This window comes from Polyodon spathula, chromosome 25 (assembly GCF_017654505.1).
Source record: "Polyodon spathula isolate WHYD16114869_AA chromosome 25, ASM1765450v1, whole genome shotgun sequence".
Lineage (NCBI taxonomy): Eukaryota > Metazoa > Chordata > Actinopteri > Acipenseriformes > Polyodontidae > Polyodon > Polyodon spathula.
Genome location: NC_054558.1, coordinates 19,311,478 through 19,336,680, shown reverse-complemented (window position 1 = coordinate 19,336,680; position 25,203 = coordinate 19,311,478). Strand labels below are relative to the sequence as shown.

General features: G+C 37.9%; 3 protein-coding genes across 10 annotated transcripts; all 3 read left to right on the top strand.

The window, feature by feature from the left end:
* The first annotated feature begins 147 nt into the window (after window positions 1-147).
* On the top strand, window positions 148-3,155 carry nfkbil1 (nuclear factor of kappa light polypeptide gene enhancer in B-cells inhibitor-like 1). 2 transcript variants are annotated; one of them, XM_041227315.1, is made up of 5 exons: window positions 148-355; window positions 783-1,063; window positions 1,426-1,538; window positions 1,740-1,860; window positions 2,255-3,155. In XM_041227315.1, the coding sequence occupies exons 2-5, from the start codon at window positions 790-792 to the stop codon at window positions 2,827-2,829; spliced, it is 1,083 nt and encodes a 360-aa protein (XP_041083249.1). In that variant the 5' UTR covers window positions 148-355; window positions 783-789; the 3' UTR covers window positions 2,830-3,155. The 2 variants fall into 2 exon arrangements, with proteins under 2 accessions (XP_041083249.1, XP_041083248.1); XM_041227314.1 differs by having other exon boundaries at window positions 673-1,063.
* A 690-nt stretch (window positions 3,156-3,845) lies between these two features.
* On the top strand, window positions 3,846-10,524 carry tctn2 (tectonic family member 2). Of its 3 annotated transcripts, none has more exons than XM_041228097.1 (18): window positions 3,846-4,036; window positions 4,746-4,859; window positions 5,180-5,253; window positions 5,359-5,560; window positions 5,762-5,862; window positions 6,036-6,235; window positions 6,493-6,613; window positions 6,785-6,938; window positions 7,076-7,201; window positions 7,286-7,426; window positions 7,647-7,733; window positions 7,976-8,059; window positions 8,370-8,487; window positions 8,947-9,047; window positions 9,163-9,313; window positions 9,495-9,638; window positions 9,860-9,948; window positions 10,266-10,524. In XM_041228097.1, exons 1-18 carry the CDS (start codon window positions 3,952-3,954, stop codon window positions 10,385-10,387), a joined length of 2,214 nt encoding a protein of 737 aa, XP_041084031.1. In that variant the 5' UTR covers window positions 3,846-3,951; the 3' UTR covers window positions 10,388-10,524. The 3 variants fall into 3 exon arrangements, with proteins under 3 accessions (XP_041084031.1, XP_041084030.1, XP_041084032.1); XM_041228096.1 differs by having other exon boundaries at window positions 6,782-6,938; XM_041228098.1 differs by lacking the exon at window positions 7,286-7,426 and having other exon boundaries at window positions 6,782-6,938.
* Window positions 10,525-11,874: 1,350 nt separating this feature from the next.
* On the top strand, window positions 11,875-25,203 carry LOC121299891 (V-type proton ATPase 116 kDa subunit a2-like). 5 transcript variants are annotated; one of them, XM_041228092.1, is made up of 20 exons: window positions 11,875-12,545; window positions 14,200-14,278; window positions 14,922-15,019; window positions 15,191-15,328; window positions 16,015-16,109; window positions 16,627-16,729; window positions 17,364-17,446; window positions 17,870-17,963; window positions 19,219-19,431; window positions 19,666-19,816; window positions 20,134-20,273; window positions 20,532-20,689; window positions 21,135-21,225; window positions 21,565-21,683; window positions 22,060-22,273; window positions 22,621-22,740; window positions 23,586-23,708; window positions 23,910-24,027; window positions 24,383-24,554; window positions 24,721-25,203. In XM_041228092.1, exons 1-20 carry the CDS (start codon window positions 12,429-12,431, stop codon window positions 24,821-24,823), a joined length of 2,529 nt encoding a protein of 842 aa, XP_041084026.1. In that variant the 5' UTR covers window positions 11,875-12,428; the 3' UTR covers window positions 24,824-25,203. The 5 variants fall into 5 exon arrangements, with proteins under 5 accessions (XP_041084026.1, XP_041084025.1, XP_041084024.1 ...); XM_041228091.1 differs by having other exon boundaries at window positions 16,603-16,729; window positions 19,672-19,816; XM_041228090.1 differs by having other exon boundaries at window positions 16,603-16,729.

Sequence of the window (25,203 nt, the reverse complement as noted above, 5' to 3'; positions counted from 1 at the left end):
TTTTTTGATGTCTGTGTAATTTATTTTTTAATCTCAGGCACAATCCACACCTCTCTGCTGCGTTCTCTGTGTACTTCGTAATAGACCACAGATAAGGAACCAAAAGTGTTCCCTTCATTGTTTCAGTCAGGAACGTAGTGTTGCGTTCTTAACAGTCCGGTAGAGACGTGTAGCCGCTTTGTGTTCGGGAGTTGCGGTTTAATCGGAATATACAAACTCCACTGGTTACTCTGTCAACAGGACTAACCAAACAATAGAAAAAATGTCACGTTTCTTATACTTAATTCACCGAAATCCCAGATGATTTATAAATAAGGCTCCACTGCACGGGACTAAGCTACACGCCGCGTTTGAGGTTGGCAACGTTGATGTGCTGTTATGGGGAATTGTGTGTTTTTAATGTGACGGGATGTCTTGTTGGGGAACCGAAATGCCATTTAACTTAGTGAAGCCCGCAGACGTAAATCAGACTTAAAGTGACTGACATTATTATTATAACTTAATTCTCGACATGTTAATAGAAATGTTTTTAACTGCCTGTAATTGAACTCTAGCACGACGCGCTATGTACAGTTTGCTTGAAGTAAATGCCTGTGAATAAGTGACGGATTACCACGTGTGTTCATGTTAAACCTAAGCACCTGGTTTAACTTCTGTTTTTCAACTCAACAGGAGCTAATGAACAGACATGTGTCTTCAAGCCTGACTGTAATGTCATCATTAAAGCGAGGGTGGCCTATGCTTTCATTACCGTTAATGTTGCCCCTGTACACCCCACGCAGCGTATCCATGGCCTCTCGGAAGCAGAAGCGAGTGTTGCGATACGTGGAGGAAGGCAGCCTGCTGAAGCTGAAATCCTATCTGCGTAAACACCCGGATATTGAGCTGAATTTCACGAAGGGGAGTAAGGGACGCACCCCTCTTCACTTGGCCTGTTCGCTGGGGGACGATGCTGTGCTCAGGCTGCTGTTAAAATGGGGCGCAGACCCTTTGAGCAAAGACCGCAAAGGGGATACCCCGTTACACCTGGCAGCGAACAGGGCACTCAAGCATGGCAAGAGGGGTACGTTGTGACGCACACATGTGGAAAAGACCAAGGTCATAGACCATGGCTAAACAACAAGGATTCTCATTGCAAGCTCAAAGCTAGGTAGACACAAAGCTAGAAAGAGAAAAAAAAGTCAATTGTAGCAGCAGAATTCGGAATGCTTGCAAACATCATAACAAGGAAAGGAATATTGTAAGAACCCCTTTTTATTACGTACTTCATGGCAATAAGGGTAGGAACAGAACGATTTAAACCCTCAAGTAAAACCACAAGTTTCTAATAGTCTTCTAAAGTTCTAAACTGTTGTACAAAAAAAAGGCTCTGTATGTCTGTAACTGTCATTGTTGTTCTTTCAAACGTCCCTTTTGTTTCTTCAGCCTATGATGACCTGGTGGTCCCTTTAAGAAAAAGCTGTCCTGTTGCTATGGAGACGCCAAATCGAGCAGGAGTAACACCTCAGGATACACTGCAGTGGATGAAAGAGGAACAGGTCAGTCTAACCCTGCACTTTCACCCATTCCAGGTTTTACTACAAGCTTGGTTAGCCACGGTGTACAGGTAACAAGCTCAGGTGTGTCTTATTAAAATCATAGTAAAACCAGGAATTGATCAAACTGCTATGCAACGAGAGTCTTATTTTCATCCCTGTGATTCACTCTAGAAAAGCCCCTAATGGGTGTGTTTGCTTCAGTTCCAGAAGTCTCCAGGAAGGGGAGAAAGCTCAAAAAAGGCAGATCCAGAAGAAGAGTGGCGCAGTAAACTCTTTGGAGAATGCCAGGATGAGTTCTTTGAGACTTTTGGGCAGTACGATGGTAAGACATTTCACTGGTTTCTTCTTTCTACAGCAAGATAGCTATGGGAGTGAGCAGCTGTTATAATTATTCTCATTCATTTCTCAAGGATAAATATACTGCTGGCGCACACATCTCCCCCAGATCTCTCTATAAAAAGAAAAGTTTGTGTGCAAGCAGCCTGATAACTTCTGTAAGCTTCAATTTATGAATTAACCAGCTCGGAGGTATAAAAAATAAATACTACTAACTTAGATTACATTTTTATTTTTGTTTTACTTTTAGAATTAAAAAAGTGGTGTATTTTTTATTTCAAACGTGACTCCACTTTGTTTGGTAAATCTGATAGTATTCTTTGTCAATTTTATTTGTATTTTTTTATTTTAATGTGCTTTTTCTCCACCACCTTTAACAGAAGATTTCTCCCGGGAGGAGAGAGAGTCAGAGAATTTTGGTGACTGGGCCGACCGCATCAGGCAGGAATACGGTCGGAAACGAACGCAATCTGAGCGGGAGGCGGCTAGAGCAGCTTCTGGGAGCCAGAAAAAGAGCTGGAAAAAAGAGTCAGAATCCGAGGCACAGAGCCGACGGGAATTCCAGGCTAAACTGGAAGCTGAACATGCAGTTTACTTGGCCCGTGCTGCCAGAAAGGAGGAGGAAATCCGTAAGGGGAAGAAGGAGAGATATGAGGAAAAGTGCACAGCTACTTTCCGGGGGGATTCAGAATCTCGGCTTGGCTATTCAGACATTCCCTGGCCGTCTCCTCTGGGCTCTGTTCAGGAGATGGTGGCTGTGATGCTTCACGGAGTGGATCGTGTCAATAAGGCCGCCTTCAGGAAGTTTGTGATGCGACAGCAGACTCTTTGGCACCCAGACAAGTTTGCGCAGCGCTGTGGAGCTCGTTTAGAGGAAGGCGAGCGAGGCAGGATCCTGGACACGGTCACTGCGCTCTCGCAGGAGCTCAACAAGCTAGCCGAGAATGCCAAGTGACACCAATGTGCATGCGTTTAATAAAGGGTTGATTTTTCCAATGTGATGTGTTGTGAGTCTTACTGCTTACTTGGTTAGTGTCGAGTGGTTTGACTAATTATGTGTGATTCAGATCTCAGTGTTGCATTGTTTGAACAGTGTTGCATTCATCCTGAACTTATGCACTTGGCTTTTTTGTGAGACAGCAACTGATATTACTCTCTTATATTTAAAGGGATCATTTACATTTCCCTGATATTTAACCTTACTTCTATGATAATACTGTATGCTAATAAAATTGGCTGATTCTCTGGTGTTTCTGCTTAGATCATTAATTGCCATGCTTGCTTACTTAAAAATGATTTTGACAATGTAAACTGTTTTTATAACATGAACATTATACTAAATTGTCAAACACTGTCCAAGAGAACACATACAGGAGCATCCTGGCAGTTAACAGCCCTTGGTCTGGCAGTTGTCAGGAATTGAAGGATGTGTTGTGAACATCAAGCAAAATATAGTACAAGGTGTATTTTTTTCCCAAAAAGTGGATGATGGAGAGCTACATGACTCCAGTACAGATTTTATTCAGACATAAAATGATTTTATAATGAAATGTATCTACTGCTTTTTTTTAGTTGAAAATATCACATTAAAACAGGAGTGGCCAAATTGGCTCTTCCCCTCCTAGCCCTTGTTCCAACCTTGTTTTCCGAAGTATACAGAAAGATTAGCAGAAGATTACTGGGTCCCACAAACTCGAATTTTAACAATGCAATATATAAATATAGCTACAAAAGACAGCAACACACACCAGTGATCAGAAAATTAGTTGGGCACTTTGTAGTGGACCTGTGAGAATGTGCGAATCACATGTAAAACGGAAAATAACCCACATTTCACTTACGATAACTTCCATTTGGTGCCGAAAGAGGTCGCTGTTGTTCCACTAAATGATAAGCTAGAGCCTACTTCCGTTCACGCTGCTGAGAGTGCTGTGATTGGTCAACGCTGGTTACCATAGTCATCGGTGACAGTTTAGATATGGCGGCTGCTTGAGTAAACAAACAGATTTTACTACAGATTTTAAACTATGAGTTTTATTGTTTTGTTTTTTTTTACATTCCAGTTATAATTATTGTCATGGCATCACAGCTTTGTCCTGTTGGTCTGATATGCTTATGTATTTCTTTGATGGCTTTCGTAGAAGTAATTTGGGGACAATCGGGTAAGAACGGTTGATGTTTACTGTAAAGTTACTTCTTAATACTGTATGTTAATTATTTATATTTCTGAATATTAAGCAGCAGCACTTTGCATGTGTACAATTTAAATCAGTCTGTATAAGCGGCGTTAGTGTCGCTGTGGTCAGCTGTGTCGTCAGAGATTTGTTTTATAATTTGCATCATTTTAAAATGGCATTTTATTAATGTATATTCTGCATAAATGGTATCGATAATAATATGAAAACCCGATTGGCTGTTCCCTGGATACTTCGAGTTTGTACATAGAGTTAAAGCCAGTCATTTTTAACATTAAGACACTCCCAATGTTATCCGAAGTTCGTGAAATTCACTCTGTCACCCCTATATTTGAAACTGCCAATGGAACGATTTTATTAATTTTAATATATTTCAGTGATTCGTTTTTTAAAAAATGTATTCGAAGGGAAATAATGTTATGCATTTATGGCTGCCTGGATGATGATGATATTATTATTATTATTATTATTATTATTATTATTATTATTATAATAATAATAATAATAATAATAATAATAATAATAATAATAATACAATTATAAAACGAGTTAGGTTTTATATAAGGTTTACTAGTGAATGTCCAGTTTAATCAGTACCACCAACCAAAATGAAGTGTGCTTGGCTGAGCTGAATTTAGTTTAATGAAAGTTCCTTGTGTTTTTTTCCCCCCAACAGTTTTTCAGCCTTCTTTCATTGTTACATCTGGACGCAGTGCTACATCCTTCTTAGTTGGAAACGTAGCGGGTGTTACTCCTGTATTGAACATCGAAGTGCCATCAAACAGCACAGGCAAGACACGGGTGTCGCTTCTGATACAAAGGCATCAAGAGGCTGACTGGTTGACAATTCAATAAACTAGCCTGAGATAGTCGGGTTTAGCCTTGCTCAACTTGATTGTCACACAAACATTGACAGTTATGCTAACATTCACACTATGAATAGAAATCAACGAGACAAACATTTCAACATTCAATATCCATATAGGCTTGGTGAAATAGAAAAATAAATATTTCTCCAAAAGTTTGTGTACTTGATTGAGTTTCTTTTCAGAATTTACTACTGAATGTTTAAAGCTATGGATGACTGAAATATTTTTTATTGGTTTACAGGAATGTTACCACTTCCTTCTTGTACAGGACGTTCAGGCCAGTGGCAGCTACTAACTGGAGAAAGAGCCGGAAATGTAAGCATGCATGCTTTTACAAACATAGCTCCACTGCTATATTTATGGGCCCCAGGAGTTTAAAATATTGGTTGTCTACAAATTGACTTATTTATTTTATTCCAGAGCTCTTTGAAAATCACTGTTCAATTGAACCAAAGTCTGCAGCTGTGTGGGAGTAACCCAAATGAAACCAATTGTTGTCCAGAATCATTATGTGTGGTTCAAAGCCTCCGAGTGACTGCATGTCGTAACAACAGTGTTGAAGCCACCTTGCTGGTGCAAGCAGAGATCTATGCTGAAACCTCTACCACTGGAAATGTATCCGGTAAGTGCATTGAAATGAAATGCAGGAGTTTACATTAAAAAATGAACTGCCTGTGTGACATATTTATAGTAAAAGGGAGGAAAAAAGAATGGATATGAGACTATACTCTCAGGTGAATTTATCCTGGCTAAGAAAATAAATCAAATTGATTTTCTGTGTTATGCAATGCAGGATGAAATGTATTTTGATGCTGATTTGCAGAAAACAAAACTGTGATCCCCAATCAAGTCTACCAGCCACTTGGTTCTTGCCCTTGTAACTTGCAGGCTGGTGTTTGTGATGTCCGCTGCTGCTGTGACCAGGTACAGTATGACAGCTACTGACAGCTTATAGATTTTAAAATAAAAGTACAAGAAAGCATTCTGACAAAGTAGTCACTACCAGAGACTATTGTGTAATGTATTAGTTGAATAGTACCTACGGTAACCTAAAGATTCTTTTTCCACGAGATTGACACTTTCCCTTCTCTCTGCAGGAGTGTACACCCAGCCTGATCCAGCTGTTTGGCTCCTATTGTTACTCTGGTGTTTTTGGTGGGAATGTTGCTCCTCTTTTTGATCAGCTGTGCTCGGTGCAGACAGTTAACAATGCGCCTGATTGGTTCCCGTTCCTGTGTGTGCAGTCTTCTGTTGACAACTCGCCCTTCCTGGGGCTGTTCTACCAAGGTGCTACAATGTAAGTTAGTGTGTTAGAGTTCTATGCTCACTGCCAAGTAATAGTACATTTACTTATCAGTCTTGCAGGACATTCTGACCATTAATATGCTGGGAGTGGACACTGCTTTTTTTTTTTTTTTAGTTCAGGTTGTTTTAAGCGGTTTGTTTTTGTTATAAAGTGTAATCTTTGTAATATATGGAGCCTCACGTGTTTAGTTTGTTTGAGTAAGCTTGAATTGAAGGTGTAATACAATTCTGTTCAATTCTGTTTTCTAGCAATCCTATTGAAAGCCCTTCGTTTCAGACACCTTCCTTAGTTGAGCCCATTGTGCCTAATGGTTACACACAAGGGAGCCCGATTTTAACAGAAAATAATCAGTATTTTACTATTCCACAGGTAAGAACCTTAGCTTTAAATCTTGACATGGTCTAATAGCCACAGAACATTGAATGGAATTTACAAAATACTGTATTGTACCTAAATGCTAATTTGTTAGTCAGAAATTAGAGTGAAATCTTGTTGTTGCCTGTAACTATTTCTAAAAGTCTAGCTTCTTTATTTCAGCAGTCCATGATTGGACAGTGTGTAAGAGATGCTCCTGTGGCTTTTCTCCAGAATTTTAAATCCAGCTGTGTGGCACCTCTTACTGCTTGTAACATTTCTCCGTCTGCTTGTCTCAATCCTTTGGAACTAAGTCTCATGATTATAAACGGACAAGGAGGTATGTCAAATCTATTTTTTATTGCTTATCCTGAAGTTGGTAGCTAGATAAAACAGTTTAGTATATTTTATTATTTAATAATAAATTTCCAGAAGCACATGTTCCCTATTTGAGCTTTGTGATTCTTTTACTTTTAGGTTTCATTAACATCACAGTGATTGAACAGCTCACTACTGATCTGAGTGATTTTGTTTCTGATCCAAATAATGCAGAAACTCTTAGTCCAACACAGGAGTCTTTGTTCCCAGCAGCTTCAAACTCAGGTAAGAACTCTCCTTTACTAATGGAAATGTACCTAGGTTGTGTTTGTATGGATTTATATTCATAATAATTACTGATTTTGACAGGAGACTTCAGCGCTTCAGAACAAAATGGGTTATGTGAAAATAAATCTTTATCCCTGAACTACACTTTCTTTTGGAAAGGAAACTCCCTCACCAATATAACTGTCATTCATCTTATTGCAAAAGTCTGTTTGGATGCAAATGGTAAGCTTAAATACAGTAGTTTATCAATTTACAATTTGCCCTGCCTCAAATAAGTTATAGTACTGCTTGTCTACATTCAGTGTATTTTCAGTGTAATTTTGTGTATTACTGTGCCTGTCTTTTACTGGTGTCCAATTAAATAGGCAAGACTTATTGAAGGGTTCCCTTTCAAAGACTGTAGAATCAAAGATATGTTAATGTGTTTGTAATTTTTTTTCAGCAAAGCTGCCATTGATGTTGACACAGAGATTTAGTGCTGTGTTTGTAAATGGAGATGCAACAGCACAGTCCAACTCAGGAAATCCAGGTATACAATACACCAAGGTCTATAAGTATTTCGTTACATTATAAAATAAGAGAAAGTATCTGATCCCATTGCCTTGTGTATTTTGATTCCACTATGAAATTAGTTTCAGAAATACAAGTTGACACTGGTAAATCTACCCTTCCACCTGCGTGTAAACCTTTCTTTCAAAGAAAATGGAAAGCAGATCAGTTGGTTTTATAAACCAAGGGCATTTTTTTACCAAGTGCAATTTCTTTCTTTAGGTTATCAGATTGGAAAGCCTGTTATTGTTGGAACTATGAGTGGCAGTGTGATAACCAGGACAACCCTAAACGTTTGGCAACCAGGTGCTGTATTTCATCGTCACTAAACTGGGCTAAAGAGTGCTTGTAGACTGAGCTATTAAATCAAACTCCTTGGCGTGTATTTTCCACTATGCAGACAAAATGCCGTCTCCGTAGCGAATGTATGAAGTGGGTCATTTGTCCAGTGGCCCAGTGATACTTCAGTTATGAAGACATGGCATTGTTTGCTGTCTGAGAAGAGAGTTTGTGCTCAGGAACACACAGGTTGGGCTGTAACTGCAGATGGTGTTTATAAGCTTGGGCTCGGTGTATGTTACCATCTTTTATATACGTCTTTTTTTTCTTTTTTTAGTCGGGAATGGGCTGTGTGCCACTGCGAAAACAACTCCTGTTTTATTTGGAGAGGACTTTACATCAGGATGCATTTTAAGACTCAGTTTGAAGGGACTCTCTAACTGCAGTCAGACCAGGTTTGTGAGCAAATCCACTTTAACAGCTGCTATGCGCTTTCACCGATCCAATTAAAACTTACCTTTACCTTTACTTACCTGTCCTGCTGCCCATGGTGACCATAACCCTGCCAACAGTGTTACAGGAGGTGTTTCTTTCATTTTATGAACAGGCACATAACAAATCAGTTTAAAAAAGCAATCTGAAGGAAAAAATACCATGCGGATATAGTTTAATGTGTTGAGTGGTTCAGGGTTAAAGCCATGCCACAGTTAAAGTATACAGTGCATAGTTAAGTAGAAGTACATCGCAAAGCAGCACTTGTAAAAATATGTATAAAATACATTAAAAAAAAAAGCTTTGTACAAGAGTAATTCTCTAACCAAACCTTACGTAACATAACAATATATCAATTGATCTTCTCAATCATGCATGTCATGACATGTGCATTTTAAAAGCGTAACCCTCCTGTCTTGCAGGGAGACTGTACAGAAAGGCCTGTCTTCACTGATTAGTGCAACTATTGTTGCAAAGACAGGCAACCCGGTATCCACTGATTTGAATGAATGGGTGTCTATTTGTAAGTTTTTGAATTGATCAAGCAAGTATTTTATTACTTGTCTAATAAGTTAACAAATGCAACATACTTGTTTACTAAACGTAGGCATTGTATATCCTGGTTTTTGAACACACAGCAATGGCACTGAATATATCAAGCACAGCTGCAGATAATTTACCAGGCATCTGCACTGGCATACCTGCTAACATGAACATCCAGATCATCACTGCTGATGTAGGTGTGGTGCAAGGGGTCCCACAGACAGGAATCCGTGCTGTAGAGGTTGGGTAAGTACTAGTATTTATATATTATATTTCTGGAAATAGCCTAAACTAAAACGGCCTTCCTGAAATTACTACCTAACATTGCCTCAGCTAATTCCTTTGTAGCCATTACCTAATCATAATTGCCCAAAAACCTGTATTTTCAGTAACCATACTAGGCACACATGCATTGTTTTTCCTTCAGTTTTACTTCAGTTACCTGGAAGATTCAGTGTGGGGGTGCCAATGCTGCAGCCTGTGTAAACGACTCTATTGTTCAGTCTTTTCCTGTCAGCACATCAGTGACATTTATCAAAATACCAGCACAGCCCCTTCCTTCTAAAAGCAGGTAGGTTTCAGAACCTAGAACTCTGTTTTGCTTTAGAAACATGTGATCTCCAAAGAAAACAAACACTGTATAGAGCTGTATCTTTAAATAGTAAATCCTCATGTTTAAAAAATATACAATAGTAAATGTTTGATGAGGTGTTTTGTTCAGTGTCATTACAGGGTCAGAAAATTCTTTGCAAGCTAAATTCAGGTACATGTTTTCATATTCCTGTCATGCAGGTTTCAGTTAAATTATACAGAATACGATTGCGACCGGAATGATGTGTGCTGGCCCCAGCTTGCTTACCCACTGACCAGGTATTATACAGGTGAGTTCAGGACTTCCTTGATAATGGCTTTCATTGTATAGCAAAAGTTTAATATTTATTGAATTCCTGTAATCTACAGTATGTTAAAGTGTTCTAATTAAAACACAATAGGCAGATCTGTGCACCTGAGCATTCTTCACAACCAGCTGCATGATGTCACAAAGCAGCTCAGCTGGCTGCTTTCAATGATACTGCAGCTGACTGTGCAACTTTCAAACATAGCTGCTTTCTTTAAATAACTCAAAGCTTTGTGAATAGGGCGGCAGATCTTAATTGTTTAATAAACCCTTGTCCATATAACTCTTCCTTTTTGCCAGGCGAGTCCTACTCCCAGTCCATAGCCAAAGGAATGATTCTGGTGTTGTTCTTCATAGTAGCATCAGTTTTGGGTAGCCCTTGGAACCAAATTCGACAAGCCTGGAATAACACTACCTTTTAAACCCAGCAAATGTGTGTCTTTAATCACGTTATTCAAATGTCTTTCATAATAGTAGATTTGATTTGCTGAAATAATTCATTTTGTAAATGTTAGGTTTTGGTATTCTTTTTTTTTTTTTTTAAATCATGCTGTAAATAACAAGTTGTTTATAAAGCTGTACATAGGTTTGTAAGATCTTTTTGTAAACATTTGACAGATTAAAAAAAATAAATAATAAAAAGTTTTTATTTGTGTGTTGCTTGCTTAGTAAAAGCCCAAGGAGCATTGGAAAGGCGAATATCTGCAGAAGCAATGCTATAGGAAGACTGATCTGCAGAAGCAATGAGACTGAACTACCATGAAACTATACAGGCTTGCAAAAATACTGTATATACAGCTTTGTAACCTAGCAGCCAACATTGTTAGGGGCAGATAAAAAATGAATACACTTTATGATCTGGCATATATTATATTTTATACAGGTACTTGAGAAAAATACTAGAAAAATCAAAAAGTGAAACATTTTCTATGCATTTTACAATTACAACAATCGAGACTTGGAGGAAGATCTTGAAAGTTGTCTGAACTGATAAACACAACTAATGTGTGTTAGTAGGAAATAGGCTGGGAAGCAAACTGAATGTATTGGACTTAATGAATCTCTAAATAGACTGCATCTGCATTCAATTATAACTCCAGCTGTGTACTGCCCCAACATTAGGGTATGTAATGCTTTTAATATGTGGCTGTGTAGATAATAAATAAGTTTAGAATCTGTAAATATGGGGAAATCTAGGGAAACCTCTAAACTGTGAATAAAAACACATGCTAGTCAGGGTTTGAATTTCTGTGATGTTAAGCTAATGGAACACAAAGCCTCTTTGTGGCTTGGAACTTGGTTTCAGGAGACTAGGTTTCAGGCCACTGCATGGCACACAAGGGGCAGACTTGGGGTTTGATTCAGAAAAGTTGCCTCAAACTAGGTCTCCTGGATTCAGGTTTCAAGCCCCTGTTCCTGAAGGAGTGGTTTTGTTTTCCCTCAGCTTTACTCACACCAAACAGGCTTTCACTGTGACTGCAGGAACCTCTGAAGCCAAAAGTCAAAGCTAATGTGGCTGTTAAATAGATACTTGTGAACTGGCTCATGCTTAAAATAAAATCTGTCATCTCTCACTCTTTAACAAGTGACGTTTCTATTTCTGTTAATTCTGTCAGTATTACATAGAAAACATAAAAGTTAGTATTTGAAATGAAACACACGTTTTTACCAGCTGAACATTAGAAATAGGAGCGTCTGAATAAAACAGTACTTGGCATAAGGAATTTTCTGCATACCAAAAAAATTCGATTAATGTAACTCGTTCGTGTTTTCAACTTTGTGACGTTGATTGACTTCAAGTTCATCAACTCTGTATGTAACTAAACGCACGTTTCGGTTGGCCTGCTTAATTGTGACACCTAGCAGTATTTTTTTCTTCTTCTTCTAACCCCGAGGAAGTATGCGGTTGGCCACCAGTCTGTGTAGCTGTCGACCTGGAAACGACGTGGAAGAAACTGAGCGACAGAAAGAAAATACAAAGCAAAACAAAATTACACTCAAGAGAAGTCGACGGGGTTTTAAATCTTTGTAATTAGAATAAACTGCAGGAAAACGTGCAGTTGTTTCGACGTGTCAGAATTACATACGCTTTTGGCCTGTTTTTCATTTATTTTTAAAGCGAACATTTTACATAGGGATACAATGCAGTCACACACACAGCATCCTAATTTCAATTTAAATTAGGGTTTCAGGTTTCACTGTCACTGTTGACATTTTTATGGATTGCGTTTGATGAACGTTCAGAAGATAAGATTTTTTATATATTGTACATACAAAAATATAATAAATATATGTAAAATTGTCGATCGTGTGTAATAGCTATTGCGTATCGTAAATATACATATCGGTTCTTGATGAACCGTTGACGTGTCATTGTTTAATGATCGACAAACTGCTGACATACTTGCCTTTAGAAAAATTGCTTCCTGGATGTAAAATAAAATCTCTTAAGACTGGGAAAAGATGGGCTCCATATTCAGAAGTGAGGAGATGTGCTCGGCCCAGCTCTTCTTGCAGTCTGGGTCCGCTTATGACTGCATTAGCGAACTGGGAGAAATGGGACTGGCAGAATTTAGAGATGTAAGTACATTACAAACAGCACTGTTTTTTTTGTCTGAAAGGTTTTCATCCCACCTCTTTATTAATAGAAATAGAAGCAAGCAAGTCAAAGTTGTCTATCTGTCTATCAATCTATAAGTAAATATAATAACAGGTCTTGGCTGCCTGGCGCTAGTTTTCTCAGGTGTAAGGTAATAGTATGCTGGTTACTTCCACGTAAGCAAATGATAAGGTAGGATGATGGAAGCAAATAATTATTTTAGCAGATACACAAGTTATCGGGGCAGAATTATGATGTCAGCCAAAAACAAGATTTGATGTGCATTGAATTAAACGGGCTGACACGGTCCCCTGGATGCATGATTTTCAGATACAACCAAAGATTGCTTGGGACTTTTTAATTTTTTTTTTAAATTATTTTTTATATTATTTTATAGATTTTAGTGGATAAGAAAATGTGTTTTGGCCAAATGATAACTGGAATTGTGTTATTCACTTGGTAGCTGAAACATACTGGTTAAGTAATCTGCTTTAGTTTGTAGGGCATTCTGTAATCTAGTAATCTACAGGTATTATGTCAATAATTTACAGGTGTTAGTAATCTGATGTCTAGAACATTGACCAGTTTTTAAAGACAAAATGGACAGGCAATTAAACGTGTACTTGTAAAGTCGAATGAAACCTGCTGAAAAATGTTACGTTAGAAAATTGAATTACATACCACTTTGCAGTTTTCCAAATACTTTACTTAACGAAAAACTGACAAGTGTGACATTTCGAAATCTAACATGAAATTCCTTTACTGCTATTATGGCTTCCGGTAGACTTGAGCGATTTCATTGTGTAGTTGTTTTGATTACATGATGTTAAATAAAAGATCTCAATTCTGTTGATGTAGTAGTTTCTCACAACATCTAGCAGAAATGTAATTTTAGCACCGAAAACTGCTTGGAGGGGAAAGTTGAATGTGTTCAGATTGCTTGTCTTTATGTTAAATGTTAGTCAAGTCTGCCTTGTATGTGTTTATTTTAGGGCAAGGCATTTTCTGTAACACTGGATTAAGCTGTGCAATGTTGAAGGGGTTTGCGTGGAGAGTTTAATTTATCCTGACTTTGAGGCTAACAGCCATGTTCACAAATAGTGTAAGAGTGCCAAGTTAATGTTTTACAAGGAGCATTGAAAAAAGTGTTTTGTAAAAACCTTTAACTTGCAGTCAAACCAATCCAATCTACTTTATTTGCTTTGGCCCTGAGCCTGTTTTTTTATTTTTTTTAAATATCTATATTCAGTTGGCAAACTGGATTCAGAGGTTGTTTTTCTCGTAAAGATGGAAAAATCACTAATTTGTACAGTGGGTCAGCCAGGCCACAAGCATTAGACTTGATAATACTACCTGATCAGCAATGCTAGTTCGGGAACTGTGTCCCTTTTCATTACTGATGGGGTTCATGTTGGTTGTGGGTTAATGCTGTTATGCAGTATTGCTAGTTGAGTTGGCAATTCGCATCCATATTGCATGCTGAAAGACAACCTGATCCTGACCAGGCTTAATTCTGCAGTTCTAGGACAGGCCTGCTGAGTGGCACCAGCAGCTTGACAAATCACGTTGCACCTTTATTCCATGCATTTGCTAGACTCAGGTTTTGCATGTTTCTTTTTGCTTGTTCAATTTCAGCTCAATCCCAACGTGAACGCCTTTCAGCGCAAGTTTGTCAACGAGATAAAGAGATGCGAAGAAATGGAGAGAATCCTCGGTAAGACATGCAGTCAATAAATATGTCTCAAGTGGGATTAGCCAAAAAGAGGTCTGGCCGAATGCCCTTATTACTCAGACAGATCTGATTAATTCCAAACTGCAATTCAGCACTGGTATGGGGAAGCAGCTCTGGTCCTGGCGTGCCGTTCCATTTCATGAATATATTTTTTGATGATCTACTTTAGGAATAATTATGTAGATAGACTGGAATTGTGGAGGGTACCCTTGCTGTGTTTCCTCCTCAGAGCAAGTGATCTTTAGTGATATATACACATTTCATATGCTAGTCCTTGTGAAAATGTACCAGTCTTTTTTTTTAAAGTTCCGTCATGCAAACGTACATTTAGTGCAAGTGGGTATATTTTGTAAAACAGAAAAAGCTACATTTGAGTTATTTTTACTGCTGACAGAATACTTTAACTTCTTCACCAACTGAAACATGGCATTTAATGAAGAGCATAATTTACTCCTAAGTCATTCTTTAATGAAAAGCTTTTTGCAACTCCAGAACAATTAGGACCCATTGAGAATAATAGAGATCGACAGCAGTTTATTTATTTTGAAACTTTTAATTAAGAGTGGCGTCAGCAATGCTACAGCTGAACAGAAGCCTTAACCAAGCGTTTTTCTATACATTGCAGTTTATTTGCTGAGAGAAATTAAAAAAGCAGACATACCTCTGCCAGAAGTAGAGGTCAATCCGGTAGCCCCACTGCCTAAACATATCATGGTGATAATGGTAAGTTACACTGTGCAGAAAATGTTACTTTGCTGAACAATTTATGCAATAGGATTCAGGTTTGGGTGAACATGCCTCAATTAAATGGTACTGGTAGTGATGAGAATGAATGCATATTCTTGGATCTTTTAGACCAGAAATGTAACATCTTTACTTCATTCCCCATTTAAGGAGCAGCTGCAAAAGCTTGATGTCGAGTTAAGGGAAGTAACCAAAAATAAAGAAAAGTTGAAGAAGAATCTTTTGGAGCTGACAGAGTACACCCACATGCTGAGGGTAACCAGGAACTTTGTCCAAAGGAATGCAGAGGTAAAATATGATGCATACGCATTCCTCTTTATTTCTGTAGTTGTCCAATAAAATGCTGGCTGGTAAATCAGACAGATTCAGCTTCTCTTCTCCCAGCTGAGCTGTGAGTTGCTGCTGCATGCTTTCCATATTCCCTGCTGGCTGAATGTGGACGTAAACCTGGGAATGGGGATCAGTAGTGTTACAACACCAAGAGCCACATACATGCATGTTTGTTGAAAATGTATCAAACTTGTGTTCTTTGTAGTTTACTTCTAATTGTATTGATTTACTCAACAATCTTGCATGAAAGAAAGTACCTAATAGTGATATGTTACCAGAATCCTTTACAGTGGCTTTGTTCAGAAGATTAGCAGAGTGCACACGGATTCCAGCAAAACACTAATGGGCTGGCACTATGCTTTCTTTGAAGTAGTATTTTGGAAAAAGCAATGTTATCGGTGTGCCATCTCTCTGTTCAGAAGAGGTGCTGTACATTCATGTGTAATTCATTTGATAGGTTTCTGTTGAAAGTAAGTTTAAAGGAAGGCTGACCGGCTAGTCATTTATCCAAGCCCATTGATTATTCATTCATGCCGTACAACCTTCTTGCTTCATGCACTTATTTAATTCAGCATGATTGAAGAAAGGTTAAAGGGGCGTTTCTAGTATCAGCTGGTTCATATATCACAATTATGTTTGAGCAGGAGCCTTCACAATCTCAGTATGAAGAGTTCCCTTCTTTGGAAAAGGAGTCCTTTGTGGAGTATACCAACATGCAGAGGATGGGGGCCAAACTAGGGTGGGTAATAGAAGAAAACAAAGTACTAAGCCAGACCTTGCAGTCTCACAAGTGTCTGCCTTATCAAATAAGCACTGTTTTACTCATCCAATTTTTTGATGTCATCAGGTGTTTCAGATCACTGTCCTTGGGTCTTTGTCTTTTTATCAAATGCTGTAAATGCAAAAACTATGTAAATGTATTAGATTGGTCTACCAAGCTTAATCAAACATTTAAAGATTTGGTAATGCCGGATTCAGATAAGCAGTGATACACACCCACAGTATGTCTTTCTGATCAACCCAGAGTGTGTAGCAGGGTCGTGCAGGCATTGTATTCTTTGGTAAAATTTTAAATGTATTAATATAGTTATTGAAGTACAGTAGGAGTATCGAAGTATGGTTATTGTCGTAGAACAGTAGTTTGAAGAGTTTATTCATTATCATTTTGCTTTAACTGCTGTTTTTTTTTTTTTTTTTTTTTTTTTTTTTTTTTTTTTTATATTTCTAAATAGATTTGTTTCCGGCTTAATCCACAGAGGGAAAATAGAAGCTTTTGAAAGGATGCTGTGGAGAGTGTGTAAAGGCTACACGATTCTTAGTTATGCAGAGATAGATGATATTATTGAAGATCCATACACTGTGAGTGTTAACAGTGTGACTTCTCATTCCAACAAAACACTTATGTGCTATGCAAACCTTTCTTTAAGTTTGCGATGAATACTGCAGTATTTTGAATACATCAGTTTGAATAAATAGGGTTTGGTTGATGCTCCAGGAGCACGAGGATTGCACAGCACTTCACGTGCAGGTAAAATGAAATAATATGCAAGCATGGGGAATTGCACTTTATTAATTCACGTGCAGTTGTACTGAGACTCCAGTTGAATGATTGATTAGCAATCAAGTCTCGGTACAGCTGCATAAAAACAGGATGCTTTCACTCACTCGGGGTTGTTTGTTCGGTCAGTGGAGAACAGGATTGGAGGTTATAATAATAATAGTAATAATAATAGTTCAGTTTCAGCTCACTGTTTTTGTTTGTCTCTATTTTGGCAAAAGTGCTGTGTCCTGTGTGTTTTGTCTTTACAACCTTTTATTTTCTGTCTGTTTCATTATTAGATGCTGAGCGAAACCAATTGCTCAGCTTCACCAAACTCCACCGCTCTGTTGTTTATTTCCTGGTTCCTGGTTTCTGGTCTGACGCCGCCCACTGCAGCCATCTTTGTGACTGCATTTTAAAATAAAACTGTTTTTTTTTTTTTTTTTTTTTTAGGGAGAAACCACAAAGAGTGTTGTGTTTTTAGTTTCTTATTGGGGTGAACAAATAGGCCAGAAGGTTAAGAAGATATGCGATTGGTAAGAGAGATATTATTTCCTTTTCCCCTGCATAGAAATACTTCCCTTAACATAATACCACAGTCTTGTCTCTTAGTAGTTATCCTGCACTGGGGATGCAAAGCCCTGGCACTGTGGATGTAGTGGGGGCGCCCATGTGTACAAAATATCTATGCAACATGTAATTTAGCTTATAAACAGAATTGGAATGTAGAGATATCAAGACATCTATCTGTCCATCTGATCACTTATTGCAGCGGTCTGAAATCAAGTAGAAATTACTTCTGTGTTGGTAACTAATGTTTTTAAAGCAGTTCAGTCTTTTTTGTATCATTGACAAGCGTGTTAGTATATCATATTGATCTGTTAGTACAATGTATACACTGTGTGTGTGTGTGTATATATTCTGTTTTTAACTGTTCGTGTCCCTGCTGGTCTTCTCAGTTACCACTGTCACACCTATCCATACCCCAGCAGCAATGAGGAGAGGAGGGATGTTGTGGAAGGGCTCAAGACCCGAATACAGGATCTGCACACTGTGAGTGGATTTAAAGCATTGTGTAATTGCATTATTAAAACATAATTATACTGTTAATCATAGTGATTGCGTTAGTGTCTTGTAAATAATGACAGTCTTGGAATGTTTCTATAAGGAAACGAGCGAGTTGATTCTGCTGTTCAGCTGGGAATTAGATTAGTTTTCATATTGGAATAGTACACAGCTTCCTTTATGATCTTTACAAGCCTCCTTTTAGGGAGGACTTAGTTTTAACCTGGGGACAAATGTAATTCAGATAGATGAATGAATTAAGAGGCAGGAGTCCTGGGTTTAAATGTCAGCTGTGCAGCTGACTGTGGCTTGAGGGTTGTGTGTGTGTCCTTAGGCAAGTCATATGACTTCCTTGTGCTTGTACAGGGTGGGAGTATGTCAGTCTGGGTAAATAATTTCTGATGAAACAAGTCAATCTTGTTTCGGCAATATGATCACAAATTGGATGATAAGTGTGTTACGTATTGTTGTAGTCAGGTTAATATTACAACCATAAGTGGTACTTCTGACACACACTCTCGCTCTGTTTGGCCACTGGAGAGCTTATTGTATCATTTAATGATTAACTGAAAAAGGCAGCATTTAGCTAACCAAAATGGTGCAAGAATTTCCATTTATTTATTTATTTATTTATGTATTTATTTATAAGCAATTTTTATAAACTCATTTAAGAATCTAATATCAGCAGATGACCTTTGATACCATTTTGAATCCAGATGCCTCTTTTCATGCAACGAATCTAAACACCAAATATCACCAGGCATCTGAATACTGCAGGCAAGGGCCCTGCTTGGAAAGTTTCCACTGAGACTCGCTGGGTGTTTGTGGCCCGTACTAATTGCTGAAGTGTGATGAGGCATATAACCCACACTGTATTCCTAACCCTGCAAAGCACAAAGACCAATGCAGAGCTCCCTGTGGAAACCCCTGCCAAGAGTGGGATTGGACGCACACCTGCATGGCTCACCCTGCACTCCGAATGGCAGTGCGTTTCCTGGGTGAGCCACCGGGGACCCCATACCCAGTGTTTTGTGTTGCCTTCAGAATTTTTAAGCCATGAAAGCAAGTAACTCATTTCTAAATATGGATTGGTTCTCTGACTAATCAATGTATGTCAGCTCTTGGTATATTTAAAAACTTAATTTAATTAGTTTTTTGCATGTAACTCATCAGATTTCAATTATGGTCTCTGTTGCTAATAGGAGAAATGTTTGTTTTTTTTTTCCTGCCATCTCTTGGTAAGGTTTTGCACAGAACCGAAGATTACCTGAGACAGGTCTTGGGTAACGCTTCAGAATCCATTTACACTTGGGTGATCCAGGTGAAAAAGATGAAGGCGATTTATCACATACTGAACCTCTGCAGCTTTGATGTTACAAATAAATGCCTCATTGCTGAGGTCTGGTGCCCGGTTGATGACTTGGCGATGTTGCGCAGAGCACTTGAGGAGGGGTCGGTGAGTTCATTATCATGCTGAAGGACCTGAGGTCGACTAGCTGAAACTTAATTAAGGGATGGGCTGTCCCTTATTTACATCAATAGAGTAGTACGATTGAATAACGCATGCTTTAAACACAGTTAGGATGTGCATGACGTTCTGGCACTCATTTTGAGTTCTTGCTATTCCTGCTATCCTACAGGTTCAGTTCTATTGTTTTTTTTTTTTTTTTTTTTTTTTTTTTTTTTTAAGAGGCAGAGTGGAGCCACTGTTCCATCCTTTGTGAATCGAATACCAAGCACAGAAACACCTCCCAGCCTCATTAGAACGAACAAATTCACGTCGGGGTTTCAAAATATCGTAGACGCTTACGGAGTGGGCAATTACAAAGAAGTTAATCCAGGTAATTGTTGCTGAAAGCACCTTGGGACCCAGCCTGGTTAACTTTGATCTGAAACTACAAGATGGAGCAATCTTCAATCAAGACGTCTTTCGTTACTTGTTACGTTTCTTTCAGTATTTCTAAATGTAGCACTGTTCATTGTTCAGTAGTTGTGGATGTAAACTGCTATGTAAAAGTAGTTTTAGTTTGCCCTTTTTTTGTATTCTTTGTCAGTGTGGTTCCAGTTCAGATCCCATTATGGCTTGCAGTGCTGTGATTTTTAAATTGATAGGTGCAGACTGCTGTTGGAAAGCTAAATCCTGTTTAAATCCTTCCAGCTCCATACACCATTATCACATTCCCCTTCCTCTTTGCTGTGATGTTTGGAGACTTCGGACATGGAATAATAATGGCTCTGTTTTCATTGTGGATGGTAGTATTTGAAAACAATCCCACATTAAAGAAAACAAGAAATGAGGTAAAATGTGTTTAATAGCTTGTGTCTGTTGTGGAGCAACATAAGTGTAGCGTACACAAAAATGCAATATTTTATTTGATTAATTGCTGTAAATGTTATTGGATAACAAACCTTTGTATGGTTTATGTATGCTTCACTTACCAAAGACAATACAAGTTTTAAATTTATACAGGTGTTCACACGGACCATATTGATTTAGGTGGCTATTCGACCATTGCATCTTGAATTTATGAATTAATCTGTTTTTTTAATTAACAGATTTGGAACACATTTTTTGAAGGAAGGTATATTATTCTATTAATGGGAGTTTTTTCAGTGTACACTGGCCTAATCTACAATGACTGCTTCTCAAAGTCTATAAATATGTTCGGCTCTGGCTGGAGTGTGAAGGCAATGTTCGAAGCGAATCACTGGACGTAAGTCAAATGAATTACTTCATTTCTTAACTAATGGAAGGGCTAGCTTTTACTGTTGGTCTGTTGGTGTCATGAGGCCCAGGGCAGGTTGTTGGTGATAATGGACCTGGAATGGAAGTAGTCAAGTATCCAAAGGCACTTCTCGCCCTGACAGCAGCTTCACTTTCCTGTGTAATTCCAGGTCAATTATCACACGTTGTCAGACATGGAATTGTCTGTTTGATCAAGTGAAGTACAATACAGAAATCTGTGGGTTATATGATCTGCATGTAGGAGAGACTGTGTTTTAGTTTTTCATTTTAGATTGCTTGGTGGTAGGGAGGTCAGTAGTGACAAGAAAACCACAACTAAGCTCAGATCACATTGCAGTTCATTCTTATGTTTTCTACACAATTTTGTGTAGAAGATTATAATTTTTTTTTTTTTTACATATTTTTGTTAATAGGTTGGAACATCTTGGAACAAATCGTTATTTAACCCTTGACCCAAATGTAACTGGTGTGTTCAGTGGACCATATCCATTTGGCATTGATCCGGTGGGTGTTTGTATTACTGTATTCAGTATTGTACTGTTATTTCTACGCTGCATTGTTAAGTGTGTATTGTGTGAAATAACTGTGGTGGCAAATTAATATTGTCCGTGCTCCATTTCAGATCAGTTTGGAAAATATAACGCATTTATTGTCTTGCAAGGTTTTTAAAAAAATAAATAAATAAGATAAATTGTTCAAATTTTGTGTTGGAGCTTTACATTTTACCCTTATTATTATTTATTTATTTATGTATTTATTTAAATGTTATTTTAACTGCATGCTCTAGGAAATAGTTTTTATTAAGAGGTGCTTACCAAGGTTATATCTGTTTTGGGTTATTAGATGTGGAACCTGGCCAACAACAAACTCAGTTTCTTGAATTCTTATAAAATGAAAATGTCAGTCATCCTGGGAATTGTTCACATGACCTTTGGAGTCATCCTGGGCGTCTTCAACCACATGTGAGTTCACATGAAATGTATTATTATAGCACAATGTCGAATTGTTAAAAATTGGCTTTCAGTTGGGTTTCCTGTAAAATGTTTACCTTCTGAGCTCCGCAAGAGCCTTTAAATCTAGCGTGGCAAAAGTGGCTTTGGGTTTCAGTGGGAGAAGCAGCTCCTGCGCCATGGGAATGAGCCACACTGACAGGTACAGGTCTGCTTCCGGTTCTCAAGGAAACAGCATGAAAGAGTGCAGTAAACAAACATAAGCCAATTGCATTTTGGTGTAGGAATAAATGTGACTTGAAGGTTTAAAATATAAAATATAATTCGTTCATTATGACTGCTTGTGAGTTTTTGTCAACATTTTATCTCTCTTCACATCTTTAAACAGGCACTTCAGAAAGAAGTTTAACATCTACCTGGTATTTCTCCCCGAGATCCTCTTCTTGCTGTGCCTTTTTGGGTACCTGGTGTTTATGGTGGTTTATAAATGGTTGGCATATTCGGCAGAGAATTCCAGTGTGGCTCCAAGCATCCTCATTCACTTCATTAACATGTTCTTTTTTCAAGGGACTGAAGGCTTTCAGCCACTCTATCCTGGTCAGGTCCGTATTCTTTCATTGTTCTTACTGATTTCCACTCTTCAAGGTCTTAAGAAAAGTGTGCATAAATATGTAATGACAAAAAAAAAAAAAATCATAACTACTGGACAAAATCATTTCTTCCACATACTGTGAGTGTAGTACGGTACTTAACTATGATTTGCTGAGCCATTTAATGTGTGTGCATTTCAGTGATGTAAGACTTTGCATAGGTAAATTAGACACACCTTGTTGTCTGGTCATCATGACTAACTTTGTCATTGTATTGAGCCCTTTAGTGCAAGGTATAATGATGTGCTTGATGGTGGCTTATGCATGTTGCTGACATCCCTTGGTGATTTTGTTTACAGACAGGGTTACAGGTATTTCTTGTGGTGGTAGCCTTGCTCTCTGTGCCTGTTTTGCTGCTGGGCAAACCACTTTACCTGTATTGGCTCCACAATGGAGGCAAGAGCCTTGGGATGTATAGAGTAAGTATAATTCACTATCTACTAGGGCTGTCAAGCAATTTAAAAAAAATGAATCATGATTAATCTTGAGATTACCAAAATGAATCTTGGTTTTAATTGGTACAATTACTGCATGCATCTCATTTGTTTGTATTATTACTGATGATAATAATAATAATAATAATAATAATATCCAAATAACCCAGCATAAAAACCCTGTTTTCCTATTCTCCTTGTAGTTTGATATTTATTTAAAATCCAGCATTTGTTGTTTGAATCAACTGATAAATCACGATGGAGTTAGTTTGTTACTCACCTTACTGCTTTTACAATTATGAGTTCCCTTTACAGTTTCCTTCACGGTACCATAAACCTAATGTTTTTCATTGCTGTTTAAATAATTATGATCATTTTAAATTCTCTTATCAATAACTTGAAATTGCCTAAAAAAACAAAACATTCGCTGAGTAACGTTTATATCCTCTAATTGTAAATAATATAGTTTAAAAATAAATGTGGTTATTGAAATAAAACAAAGCTACAGTGTTAACAGGGCTGCAGTCAATAGCTGTCCAACAGCACTGGTTATAGTATCGTACTCTGCTTGATTCATGGGTGGTGCAATGAGCCTGAATTTCTCTGTCGAAACTGATGGGTTTCATTTGTTGTTGTATTGTGTTGTCTCGCAGAAGAACTACTAGAAAGTGTATTTAGAGAAGTGAAAGCAAGTTTAGCATGCAGGTGGTACAGCAGACTAGATGCACTTCTGTGATACTGGAACTCACTTTGACAGCAGATGCAAGTAACCCTCTTTCTATCCAATGGACCATCAATTAAAAAAAAAAAAAAAAAAATTCTAATTGCAGAACGGTTACGAGTTGGTGCGGCGAGGAAGTGAAGAGGAGCTGTCTCTTCTGAGGGCTCAAGATCTGGAAGAAGGCATCAGCCACACAGACCATGGAGCAAGCAGAGACACACAACCAGAGGAGGTAAACTCACTGAGAGCTGCAAAGTTAAACAGAGGTTTTTTTTTTATGTTTTGAACTAGACAAATAGTAGACAAATATTTTATTTAATGCAGATTTGAGCCAAACCGAACAATACGTTGCTAAAGGCGTTTTTGATTTTTTTAATGGATGAGAAACGTTGTGCCTATAAATAACATGTTTTTATTTCTTTTTTTCCCCTAGTTTGATTTTGGAGATGTGTTAATGCATCAAGCTATTCACACTATTGAATACTGCCTTGGCTGCATCTCAAACACTGCTTCCTACCTGCGATTGTGGGCACTAAGTCTTGCACACGCACGTAAGTATGAGCAGAAGGAACTCTCTTCAGAGTACAAATTAATTTTACCGTGGGTATCTGTTTGTGTGTTGTTTTTTATAACTCTGTTTGCTCCAGTGAGTTTTAACTCTGTCAGAACCAACAACTTGGAATGTCTTCAAACTATATTAAAACTGTTACTTTAAAAAGGGAATCTACTGTTCTCGTCCATTTGTTCATATAGAGAGACTGCTTATTTTACAGTCTTTCTAACTTGTTTGTAAACATGAAATATATTTTGCATGTGACACTAATCAAACAAAAACTGGAATTTAAAAGCAGTAATCCTTTATTTTTTTAAAAAATATCATCTGTAATAATGCACAATATCTTTTAGAGTTGTCTGAAGTTCTCTGGGAAATGGTAATGAGAGTGGGCCTCCGTGTGGACACTGCGTTTGGCATTGTGTTACTAGTGCCAGTCTTCGGGCTGTTTGCTGTATTGACTGTGGCTATTCTACTTGTCATGGAGGGTCTTTCTGCATTCCTGCATGCTCTACGACTGCATTGGTCAGTATTTATTCAACTCTGTTTGAAATCCATTGCCCTCATAACTAGAAGTATAAAAGCAGCAATTAAACCCAATTTGACACATAAACCAGTTCCTGTGAATAGTTAGTGACAACACAATCTTCAACGAGACAGTAAACTGTACGTTTCCTTTTTATCTGAACAGGGTGGAATTTCAGAACAAGTTCTACACCGGTGCTGGAATCAAGTTCATTCCTTTCTCCTTTAAACTGCTGTCCTACAGTTTCGAACAAGATGGTGTGCTTTGAAACGAGTGCTTGGAGACGGAGCACAGAAAAGTAACATGCAACCAGAATCACGACATTGAACCTCATAGGCTGGACAGTTATATCTTTTGTACGAAACTGGTTTGTTGCACTGATGCCAGCAAATATCTACATATCATATTTTATTATGAATCTCATTTTCAAGATTTTGCATCTCAGCGGTTGTATATAGATAGTCCTTTAACATGAAATAAGTTTTCCATTTTTCACTGTGAACATTGTACAATCATGCTGTTTCATGATGAATAGTGTAGAGGAAGGGGCGTGGGTTATTGCTGGTTTCAAATGTTTACTGAGAAGCATTTTGCCAAAAGGTAAAAAAAAAAATCTCACTAAAACACTCCTTAAAGACAATGTTAGTG